Source organism: Orcinus orca, chromosome 13 (genome assembly GCF_937001465.1).
Source record: "Orcinus orca chromosome 13, mOrcOrc1.1, whole genome shotgun sequence".
NCBI classification, from domain to species: Eukaryota; Metazoa; Chordata; class Mammalia; order Artiodactyla; family Delphinidae; genus Orcinus; species Orcinus orca.
In genome coordinates, this window is record NC_064571.1 from 65,281,307 (window position 1) to 65,293,600 (window position 12,294).

General features: G+C 38.8%; 1 protein-coding gene across 17 annotated transcripts in view; it reads right to left on the reverse strand.

Moving 5' to 3' along the window:
- The window catches only part of LTBP1 (latent transforming growth factor beta binding protein 1), a 423,263-nt gene that overhangs the window by 81,065 nt on the left and 329,904 nt on the right, over nt 1-12,294 (reverse strand). For all 17 annotated transcript variants that reach the window (XM_033425264.2, XM_033425268.2, XM_033425269.2 and 14 more), the window contains 2 exons: nt 11,015-11,137; nt 4,483-4,605 (listed from right to left, as the gene is read on the reverse strand). In XM_033425264.2, the coding sequence (XP_033281155.2) occupies nt 4,483-4,605; nt 11,015-11,137 (246 nt within the window). The remainder of the gene's footprint in view (nt 1-4,482; nt 4,606-11,014; nt 11,138-12,294) is intronic.

The following is a 12,294-nucleotide window of genomic DNA, read 5'->3' on the forward strand; positions in this document are numbered from 1 at the left end:
TCAATTAAAAACTTTGGCTGAAGGCTTCCTATGAGAAGGCTGAGTAGGAAGAGGCCCTTGCCATTATGAAGCTCACAGGGGAGGCAGGAACCAACATGAATAACTGTAAAGCTTAATGGGAACATGGGAAAGGTACAGATGATGGGACCTTCCTAGTGACCTCTAGAACATGCTTAGCCACCAACCCGGCAGCTCACCTCCTCCAGAGAGTCATCCCTTTCCCCGTATCCAGGATCTCCTGGGGCTCTTCTTTTTGCCCTGTTGATCTCACTGTGTAATAGGAATTCCGGCAATATTACTGATTTAGCCATCTCTGTATTAAGCCTGAACTTTTTACCCTTCCTTCTGCCATATATTTCAGGCTAACTGGCTTATCTACTGCTGAACCCAACTAAGAAATCAAATAGGAATCACTCATTTTCTTAACAATTCTCCCATTCTTCTAATTGTCACTAAAATATTTCAAGGAAGAGCAATGAATCATTTCCTACTTTACTATTTCTCAACATGATTCCACTCTGTGAAATTCGTCACTTCTTTTATAAAATCTCTGGTATCCTCTGTGTTTCCTCACTACCTACTGATAATACCTTAGGTTGTGATCTTTCTTGAACTCTGACCTTCTTTTACCCGTTAGCTCCATTCTTTCTTTCCAATCTGCTGCCTAGAATCTGTTGCCCTCTACCTGGGCAACAAAGTGCCATAAACTTCCACTGGCCTGGAGATCAAGTCCCAGGTCGATATCCATCTTGTAGAGCCCTAGAGGTTATCCGAGACCACCTCCTTATTTTATCTGTGACTCAATATGGCCCTATAAAAGCTGTCAGACTTTTGCAACTTTGCATGGGGAAGAATGGGCATAAACTTCTTGCTTAAAGAGAAGTCACTGATTAACAAATAACTGTCTAAAAAGTCTGATGACAGGAACTGAAGATGAACTCCCAGACTTTTTTCCAGGAAACCACCAAGAAAGAACAACACAAATATCTGGAACCAGAGAAACATATGCATTCAATTTGGGTTGCACTTATTGAGGCATTTCTAAACTATGCTGCTAGTAACTCTGCTGAAAGCCAGACTATATTTAAGTTGGGTTTCTTTCATAGGTCCAAGATTCCACAGAAATTCACAATTTGGCACGTGTAAGTCAAAACGTGAAACTGAGTGTGTTCTGAAGATCAAATGTATGCTGCCACATTCCTAAAGAGAGTATTAACATAGAATTTCCATGCTGTCTGTATGACATCGTTAACTTTGCTGGGGGAAGAGATTCTTACACTTTCAATTGAAAATGCCTTCCTGAATATGGAACTATCTTCAGATTATTAGGTGAGGCTTAAAGTTTATGCCTATCATGCATTATTATTCAAATATGTTCCACGGTTATTCACATTGTCATCAATTATGTTTTCAGCATTAAAACAAACTCTGAAATCTACACCCATGTACAGAATGCTGACACGATCATGGGATTAGATAGAAGTAGGCTACTAACTTCAGGCAGAGCGAAGGATCACAAAGTTGCCTCCAGTGATGTGGCAAAGAGAGATGATTCAAAACAAGGTGAGTGCACATGGTATTATAAACAGACTCTAATCAGAGAAGGTGGGTGACGGAGCATATTCACAGATAGTATTTTTTAAATGGTCTCTATCCCGCTTCAGGAATATTTTTCATTCGTTTGGATATCAGTTTTTCAAGCAGACATTAATTTATTCTGGAAATCAGGAATCACCGACGTGACTGAGAACAAAGTCAATTTAATAATGATTTATAGTCAATAAAACATATGTTTGGAGCAGTCACATATGAGTTCCTATCAAATCACAAACACAAATTTAATATACGGAGAGAAGACAGTATAATTAATTACTCAGATGGCTAAATGAGTTTTATGCACTTTAACTCTAGAAGTGCATATAATTTGCAATATGAAATCATGGTCTCTTTATACAAGGCTTGGTTTTACCTCTATTTGGTCAAAAATTTGTGACAAGAGGAAACAGAAAAAATATTACTTCTAAGCCCAAATGTCTGTAATAAAAACAGGATTCAGGTGGTTTGGGGGGGTATCTCTTGGCATTTTTATATAAATCAAGATTTTATTAAGATGTAAAAGACCCCAAATGGAAATATTGTCACATAAATTTATAATTCAAACCTTTCTTCTCAACTACATTAAATCCAAGCACATTTAATTTCTGTATTGGAAATACTGAAAAATTTAAATTCACCTTGAAGGTAAATAAATATATGATATCAAATGAGGTACAAACTGCAGTATATTTAAATCTCGGGATCAGTAAGGCAAAGGCCCATGTCTTTTGTATCTCAGGGACACAAAGCTGAGTGTAGATAATGATACACAGAGTATAATATTCACAACTAAGAGAATAGACACCATATTCCCTTCTAAGAATACTGTGATTTGGGACACGTGAGAGGGATATAATTTATGACAATCGAGAACAAAAAAGTCATACATGTCCAGTAGCAATGGATTAAAAAATGACTCCAACAAGCTTTTATTTATATGTACTTTGGAATACACTACAGAGTTCCATAATGGCAGAGGAACAATGAGAAAAAAAAATTTATCCAGTATTAGAAATAAATAAGAGTACAGGTAAGTTTGAGTTTTCAATGGGAAAAAAGGCATGGATTTATTAAGACTAATAATTATAGGAAAACTTGTGGGGCAGTTAGGTGTAGCTAAAAATGATGGAACAAATGATCTAGACAATCTGATTTTTTAACCTCAGCATCAACAATAACTCAATGTGTTACACTGGGAAAAAAAAAAATTCACTGAATCTCATTGTCTTCCTTCCTGTGGCTATAAGTGTAACAATAATTGGCACGGCAATGTAGAGAAAATAGTGGGGAAAGATCTTGGGTTCAAATCTCAGTTCAATTACTTATTAGTGAGGAACATGCTAATTAACTTCTCTGAGCTTCAGTTACTCATGCACAAAATGGATAAAAGAAAAGTTGCCTCTTCAATTCTTTACAAATTAAGTAAGGTAATTCAGCAACTGGCACATAGTAGGTATTCAGTTAAAGCTGTGCTGTGATTGGTGCTGTGTTCTTATTAGTACCTTGTGTCCACTGTACAGTCAGTCCTCCCTTACCCCCAGGGGATACATTATAAGACCTCCGGTGGATACCTGAAACCATGGATGGGCCTGAACCGTATATATACTACTTTTTTCTTATACATACATATAATAAAGTATAATTGTAACTTTGCATGGGGTTACAATTGCATGTACAATTGCATGTAAAGTATAATTGCACAGTAAGAGATTAACAACACTAACTAAAAATAGAATTATAACAGTATACTGTAATAAAAGTTATGTGAATGTAATTTCTCTCTCTTTCCATTATCTTATTGTACATATTTAATGCCTTTTTCATCTTAACTAAGGACTTATGCACTGTGGCCGTAACTTTTGCAGTTTGAGGGGTGACAACAAAGCTAGAACAAATTTCTTTTTCCCTCTTCGTCCTTACCATAGACCTTAGCAACCTCAACACATGATTTTTTTTCTTTCCTTAGTAAGTCAAGAACTTTCACCTCTTCATTTAAAAAAAAAAGCACCTTTATGGCTTCTTTTTGGTATATCCAAATTGCTGAATCACTACCCTTGTGCTCTGGAACTATTATTAGGTAAAATAAGAGTTACTGGAACACAGGAACTGTGATACCTCGACAGTGGATCTGACGACGGAGATGGCTACTAAGTGACTAACAGATGAGACACGTTGGACAAAGGGATGATACATGCTCCGGGTGGGATGAAATGGGATGGAATGAGATTTCATTACACTACTTAGAACAGTGAGCAATTTAAAACTTGTGAATTGTTTCTGGAATTTTCCACCTAATATTTTCTGACTGCAGCTGACTGTGGGTAACAAACTGCAGAAGGTGAAACCACAGATAAGGGGAGGAGGACTGCTGTTTAGGAGATTAAACATGACAGCACTTTGAAAAAAACATAAAATCCTGTCCTCTATAATTGTGACCAAAACATTAGTGAGGTTTTTGGGGGAGAGGAGAAGCTGGATACTGGATAAAAACAGGGATCAGGAAGAAAAAAAAAAAAGCAGATACATATCAGCTACGGGACAAAATTAAATAGACCCATGAAGGAGATAAAAAAGCTAGAAGATAATTTAGAATCAAGTACCAAGGTTGGCCCATGGAAGGAACAGCAAAGTACAGGTGATCTCAGTTACCACAGAAGCACACAAAGCTAGGACACAGTTCCAAAACACATGAGTTTCAGTTAACATGGTGCAATGCAAAGCGAGAACTTCCTGTACTTGATGTAGACTCAAGAAAAATATTATACAAATACAAACTGGCATAGCTCACTTACATATAAAGTGGTAAAACCGCAGACTATCATCAGGAAGCAACGCAGAACTGAACAATAATGTAAATTATAATTCAGAAGATGGAGAGAGAAGTACCTTGACATCCTTTATTGTCATTTAGCTGGAATCCATCCGGACAAGTACAATCATAGGACCCTTCAGTATTAATGCAGTCTCCTCCCTGGCAAACACTATTGTCCTCCAAGCACTCGTTGATATCTACAAGTCAATTGACAAAACAAAATGTATTTAGAAAAACATCTTCCTTATGTTTACACACCAGACTCATAAATGAACACTATTTTACATCTCTCATAACGCATGATTTTAAATGGATGACGTTTACCTTTTAGAGTTTTTGAGAAATGAAATATTTTGAAAGGATTTTAGCTTTGCACAATAAATAAACAAGTTTTAACATCAAATAAAATCAATTCAAAGAGGAAAGTAAAGATTCTATAGCAAACAGTAATTTACTTGGTTAAATTCTCCGTGATGATAGAGAATAAAATTATTCCTCAAATAAGAATATCTTGAGCATCTATTTATACAAGATCCTATATTATGCATTACAGGAAAGATTTTTAAAGTACTTGGCATGCTCCCTGCCTCCAAAGGAAAATGATTGTACCAAAAAACCCAAATTATATTAATAAGAAAAAACACAAAAATATTGAGTTGCTTTATAAGTTCAAAATAATTTAACATAAGAATTGTCAAAAAAGATATTTGTCAAAAGACTAAAACCAACTTCCAGTGTCACATGAATTTAGAGAAGAAACACTACAGAGGTCAAAGGTAGCCTGGGTAACATAAGGAACTTACTTGGAGCCTTGACAGCAGGGTGGAAAGTGGCAGAGCGGGAAGAAGAGCTTTTGGCGGGCAAGGGAGTCAACAAAATCAAAAGTCACTTACTCAGCAGTTATCATAAACAGGTATAATGTTGCCTGGATTTTTTCTAACGTATGTACTTATAACAAATATGCAACTAAAAATGGTTTATGTAACCAATAATGGGTCTTGACTGTGAGCATGTAAGACAATTAATGACCCCCCCTTGCTGCATGAACTCGAGGCAGATCTTTCACTAGGGCTGTTTATTACCTCATTTACTCCTAGTCAGAGCTCATTATTCCTAACACACTCCATGAGCCCCGATTCTGTTGTATGTGTAGGATTCAAATTATTAGCACTGAAGAAACCTAAAGAACAAAACCTTCTTTGTTTTCTCAGAAATTTGGCATGTTATGGCATTTCTTGCTAATAATTATGATTGCTGCTAAAATACATGAGGAGGTCCAGGAAGAAGTGAATATGGAGACTGTTGCTGCCTTATTCTCCTCGCTGTCTGGTTGAAAATGTGGGCACAGGAATTAAATATTCCTCACAGAACCCAAGCAACTAATTAACTGCCTTCCGTACCATTCATGGGGCAGATAAAAGAGAAGCACCTTATAATTTCATTCTATCAAAATAAATTATTATGAGGTTGACCCATTTTTAAAGTGTTTCTGAATACTAGATCCTAAAATGTAAAACAATGCTGATGTGACTCCGTCACAACTAAAGTGATTTATCACTTCTTCTTTAGTGTGTTTCTCCAACTTCACTGAAGTATAATTTACATAAAACGAATGTGTCTAAGAGTCCAGTTCAATGAGTTTTGACAAATGTAGACACATTCTTGTGACCACCATCACAATCAAGGCACAGGCATTTCTGAATCAATTTATATCTGTAAGGATCCACTGCTGGATTCTTAACATCATTGCAAATGCAATGTTTTTTAAGGAATTAATGACACACCTTTGTCAGAATGTCATTCTGTAGTGACAAACATAAAGCTTGGTGACATTTTCCTTAGTCTCTTTTTCCAGTCTGACCTTAAAATCTCCATTCCTGTTAATCTAATGCCTTGGGTGTTATAATTTCTGTGAAAGAATCCGTAAAGGAACCATCATGCACAATTAAGAAAGATAACAGCACGGAGGACTAAGTGTCTCCTGCAAAGCCTGACTATGCCAACAAAGGTTTTATTCACTGATTAACTGACCTTTGGTAGATCAAGATTCCTGAAAGTGGAACCAAATTTAATTGAGAAAAGGTTTTTAGATATAAATTCTGTGAAAATAATTCTTGAGCCCCAACTCTCTGCTTATTTCATGATTTTGAAGTGGTTGAGCCAAATGGGGATATTCTAGTCTACTGTTTATGGATCTTTGTCATAAAACATGTACTAAAGGGGCTTCCCTGGTGGCACAGCAGTTAAGAATCCGCCTGCCAATGCAGGGGACACGGGTTCGAGCCCTGGTCTGGGAAGATCCCACATGCCATGGAGCAACTAAGCCCATGCGCCACAACTACTGAGCCTGCGCTCTACAGCCCATGAGCCACAACTACTGAGCCCGCGTGCTGCAACTACTGAAGCCCACGTGCCTAGAGCCTGTGCTCTGCAACAAGAGAAGCCACCACAATAGAAGCCCGTGCACTGCAACGAAGAGTAGCCCCTGCTCACCGCAACTAGAGAAAGCCTGCACACAGCAACAAAGACCCAATGCAGCCCCCCAAAACAAAACAAAACAAAAAAAAACCATGTACTGAAGGAATAACCTGGACCAATCATTACCAAAAAGGTATAGGCATTTCCATTGCCCCAAAAGGTTACTTGTACCCCTGTTCTGTTTGGCTTCTTCTGCTCAGCATAGTGTTTTTGAGAGTCATCCAGGCTGTCATGTGTATCAATGGCTCTCTCCTCATTATTGCTGAGTAGTGTTCTATTGTATGAATGTACCACGATTTGTTTACCCTTCACCTATAATGAGTATTTGGACTCTTTACAGTTTTGCTATTATGAATGAAGTTTTGATAAACATTCATGTTTAAGTCTTTGTGTGCATATATGCTTTCATTTTCCTTGAGTAAATTCCTAGGAATAGAATGGCTGGGTCACATAGTAGGTTTCACTTTTGAAGTTTCTAATGTGGCTGTATCATGTTACATTCCCACCAGCAAGGTAAGAGAGTTCCAACTGTTCCATATTTATTCTAATAGCTCCACAGCCATTCCAACAGGTGTTGAGTTGGAGGTCCATTTTTAGATTTACCTTTCTTTCTTTGCTCTTTCGGACATTGAGACAACAAAATAAGAAAAGGCACATTTGATCATTAGCATTATGTGAAAAATCTCAATTCAAAATAGAGCAAGTAGAATCCTGAGGATATGAATTTCAGGAACAACACTATTACCAATATATGTGCCTCAGCATAATGGAAACGTGTCAGCTTTGTTCACCCTATCCTAAAATAATTTTCATTCACTTTCCAAAATCTAAGAGAAATAATGTATATGAGAGTAAAAGGAAGCATTTTAAAAATGTTTATAAATAATTGTACAGATTTTAAAACCCAGTGCACTATGTTAGAGTCTGGTTTAGTTTAAAAATTTTGCAAGATCTCTATCTTCAAAAGCAAAAAAAAGAGTAGGTGGAATATTAAGAGACCCCAATGTGGGATTGTCTGACACCACCGACTAGGGTGATATGAAAGAGGAATTTCTTCTAGGAGTTGGCCATCCGGCTTTAAGGATAGCAACAGTCAGTCGTGGTCACCTCTCCACTGAGACTGCTTTGGCAGTCACCAAGGACCTCCACCTGACTAGATGCCATGGTCAACTTTTGGTCCTCATCTTGCCTAGCAGCAATGTTTGACACAAGCTCATCACGCCCTCTTTGAAATGTTCTCTTGGATTCTGGTTTTGCTCCTTCACTTGCCACTTTTTCTCAATCCCCTCTGCTTGTTCCTTATCACCTCCTCACTTCTAAATAAATGAGGGACAAGAACTCAGTCTTTGAACAACTTCTCTCTTCTAGCTACATTCACTCCCTTGGCGATCCCATCCAGCTTCATGGCTTTAAACAGTCTACATGCTGATGTATCCCAGCTCAGAACTCACCCCTGAATTCCAAACACATAGGTCCAACTGTCTTTCGGATATCTTCATGTGGATACCCACTGTAGGCAACACAAACTGAAAATGCCCAAGTCAAGCTCTTAATCTCCTCCACAAAGCCTTTTCATGGAACACTCCCCCAGAAATAATCAAATGTCATCATCTCAGGCTAACCTCTGCTTGCCTACTTATTTAAGACCATCACTCTCCCTCCCTCCCTCCGCACCCCCCATGCACCCCACTTTAATTTTCCCCTTAACATTTACTGCCATTTAACAAACTATATAGTTTATTTAGTATCATTTTTATTGTTATCTCCCTCACTAAAATGTAAGCTCCATGAGGGCAGGACTTTTTGTCTGTTTGGTTTATTGCTGTACATTCTGCACCTAGAACAGTGCCTGGCACATCCTTGACACTCAAATTTTTGTTGAATGAATGCATAAATGAATAAATGGATGACTCTGACTTGGAAAGAAATGTCAGAAGGTAAGAAATACTAGCACTTCTTCCCTTTTTCGATTTGGTCTGCAAAGAAATGACCAACAGAGAAGGGTCATAGGAAGACAGAGTAAATCATGAATCTTCTTCTCAGGCTTTGTAAGGGACTAGCATGGAGCAACCACAGCAAGGGGCTGGGGAAGGTGCCAAGGTAGGCATGGAAGCAGAGACTGTGCCTGGAGGGAAAACAAGTCAGAGGCAGAGCCTTTGAAGGCTGAGATGCCAAGACCTCTAATAACCAGGACAACTGAGGCCACCCAGAATCACAGACTGAGTGGCTACTGAGTGTGCTGGCATACGTTGCCCACAGAAATCAGCACAATGCTTGGGATTCTGACTCCACGAGAAGGCCAGCCGGACTGCAGGATAACGCTGTAAGAAAACAAGTCTCTGCCAGAGTTAGAAGAGGAAAATTACACATGTAAATAGAAATGCCAACAAGAAAGAGGGCTCTTCCTCCCACAGCTGTGAAAGGTAAGTGAGCCGTCACAGCTCAGTTAATTACAGCTGCATAAGACTGGGAAGGGTCAGAAACAGTGCTAGTTGGGAATTAGCAGGCTGAAGTGCTAATATCGTTTCAAAGGGAGCTCTGAATTAACTGACTGGACTCCAGTCCTATTTATAACCTAAGACACTAGGGAAATTAGTCCTGACTTGAAGAGAAAAGAGTCTGATTATATACTTAAAAAGAAGCTTTCTTATGGAACATATATATTAATAACACCAAGGAAGCTGGGGAAACGTTTTTATTTGGCTTTTCATGAAATGGATGGTTTTAGAATAAAAATATTGGACTTCTGGTGAAATGGTTACATATTAAAACAGCCAAAATAGAGGAACATGTCCTATAATAAGCACCCATTACCCAAGACTTAGTCAATGGCCTGGTTATCCTCTTGGCTAGGCCAGGAATTAGGGCAAAAAACATACTGGTGGTCAGTGTAGGTTTTCAGTGCCTTAGCATGTGCCCTACCACCTACTTACTTCTAGAATAGATTCTTCCATGACTGGCTCCCAGAAACACGACTGCCTCTTCCATCTTGCATTGCCACTATGTTGAATCTTCAACATTTACCCATATATTGGAGAGTTCCCCATCCATAGTTTTCAGACAACCAATTATTATTGTTATTATGACTTATCACTTGATCATTTGCCTATTTTTTCAATAGGTATGTTGATTACAACTTTTCACTGGTTGTATTAACCCTTTGAAAAACATTATTACCTTAGGATAAAATCCTAGAAGATGACCCACTGATTCAACAATAATGTACATTTTAACACCTCTGAAACGGTACCAATTGCCCTCCAGACAGGTTGTGACTGAGCCAAGTTCTCTGGTCAGAAGAGAAGGATACAATACAGTTGATCTTTCCCAACCAATGGGACTGAAAAGTCCAAAAGTATCTGGGGCCACTGAAGTATGTGCCACAAAACCAATCACTGAAAAGCTCATTCTCTTCTATCAAAGGTGGGGTTCAGACTCTCAAGCAGACACCACCTCACCATGTGAGGCAAACCCTGCCATGTTCACATTTCTGCTTTCATAACTGACAGGGTCTAAATGCAGCAAATCAGCAGATGAGTGGGAAAAACACACAGTGAACACAGAGAATTCACAAGTGATAGGCTGGTGACAGGCAGCTTCAGCAGCTCTGACCACCCAAAGGGGTTCTGAGCCAAGGCAGGTAGTGAAAGTGGTTAACAGCTCACAAACGCTGTACACATGGGTTATCTTGAAGACATATTTTATGTGAAAAGCTCAAAATTGAATTAAAGTCTGGCTTTAAAAACTTTACATTTTTCTGGAAAATTAACTTGTCTTTACTTACTTGGATCGTTGGTACCACTGGTCCTGCATCCCAATGGATGCTATACAGAACTATACACCCAGGATAAACCATCCACAGCTGAGAAAAGTTAAACTGATTCTTTATTCATTTAGCTGGCATAATTCTTCTGGCATACCTGCTCTGAGTAGTGTAAGGAAAACCTTGATTCTATGCACTTCTTGGCACTATTTGTGTGACCATGGGGAAAATATCTTGCAGGGACCTCATGTCCTCAACTGTGAAGTCAAAAGTATGGGGTCAAGGACAGAGGCCAGGATGATGTCCAGATTTCCCTGATCCTGATTCTCACATTTTATGATTCTGCAATCAAGAGCAATTCTCACCTTCACAATGGTCTCCAAGGGCAGACGCTCTGTAACCCTGGTCACAAACACAGCGGAAGGAGCCCTCCGTGTTCCTGCACTGCCCATTACTGCAGAGATGACGGTGCTGGCATTCATCAATATCTATGAGCAAGAGAGTAAAAAGAAACTTAGAAGTGGTGCTTTAAAAGTGAGTTTTTAATCATTCATGTAAAGGAGGTCTATAAACTATCTGGTTTCTAATTAATTTAGAATTTTCATTATGTGATTCAAACTGACCTCTAGTAAAAGGTCACTCATTAATATCCCTGTAGAGAAAACCAGATGAGCTTAAAAATTTAAGCAATGAGCTGAGAATCTGTACCTATTAATTCCACTGGTCACTGATGAGGGGCAAATACTTGGCTGTAATCTGGGAGTCACAATGAAGCTTCTTGGAATTCCTTCTATAGGTTCAAGTTTAACACTCTGAGTTTAAAAGCACTAAGGCCTGTGATAGTCTAAAGCAGGGGTCAGCCCACCACTGCCCATTATTATAAATAAAGTTTTATTGGAAAATAGCACCACACATTCATATACTATCTGGCCCTTTAGAGGAGAAGTTTGCTGACCCCCCTGATTGAAAAGTGTCATGGCGTGAAGGTCTTCAATTCTTTTTCAGTAATTTACCCTTTAGACCCCTAGCAATCAGGCTTCCACCTTCTCTCTCTCTCAATGATTTTCTGGGCAAATCTAATGGTCCTTCAAATGGGCTCTCAGCCCATTTGATACCTACATTGCTTCTGAATCTCTCTTGCTTGACACACACATCCTCTGCTTAGAGATTATTTGTTTTGTAACCGCAATCCTGAGCTCAGGCTCACACACGTGCCTGCATCATATCCACACACAAAAGGCATGATAATATATTGCATGTATTCCATCATCTACCTTCACCATCAGATTCTGACTTTCCTGAGGCAGGGCCTCTGTCTACCACATCTTTTTTTACTCCTTAGATGACCTAGTGTTTCAACAATCAGCAGGCACTTATTTCATGTTGTTTGCTGATCAACATTATTCATCACATTTTGCATATGTGTATCTACTTCTGGCAATGTGATTCTGCAAGAGTTAACACCACAGGGACCCTACACCACTGTTCTATCCTACTCTGCTTTATAGCATCATTCTGATTATCCTGGCATTTAGCACCTAACATTGGTTTGCCCCTATTTCTAACCTGGTGGGTGATTCTCCTGTGTCTGACTTATCTCTAGGAGTGACATCACTGGCTCTTCAAAAGGAAGGACTATGAACAC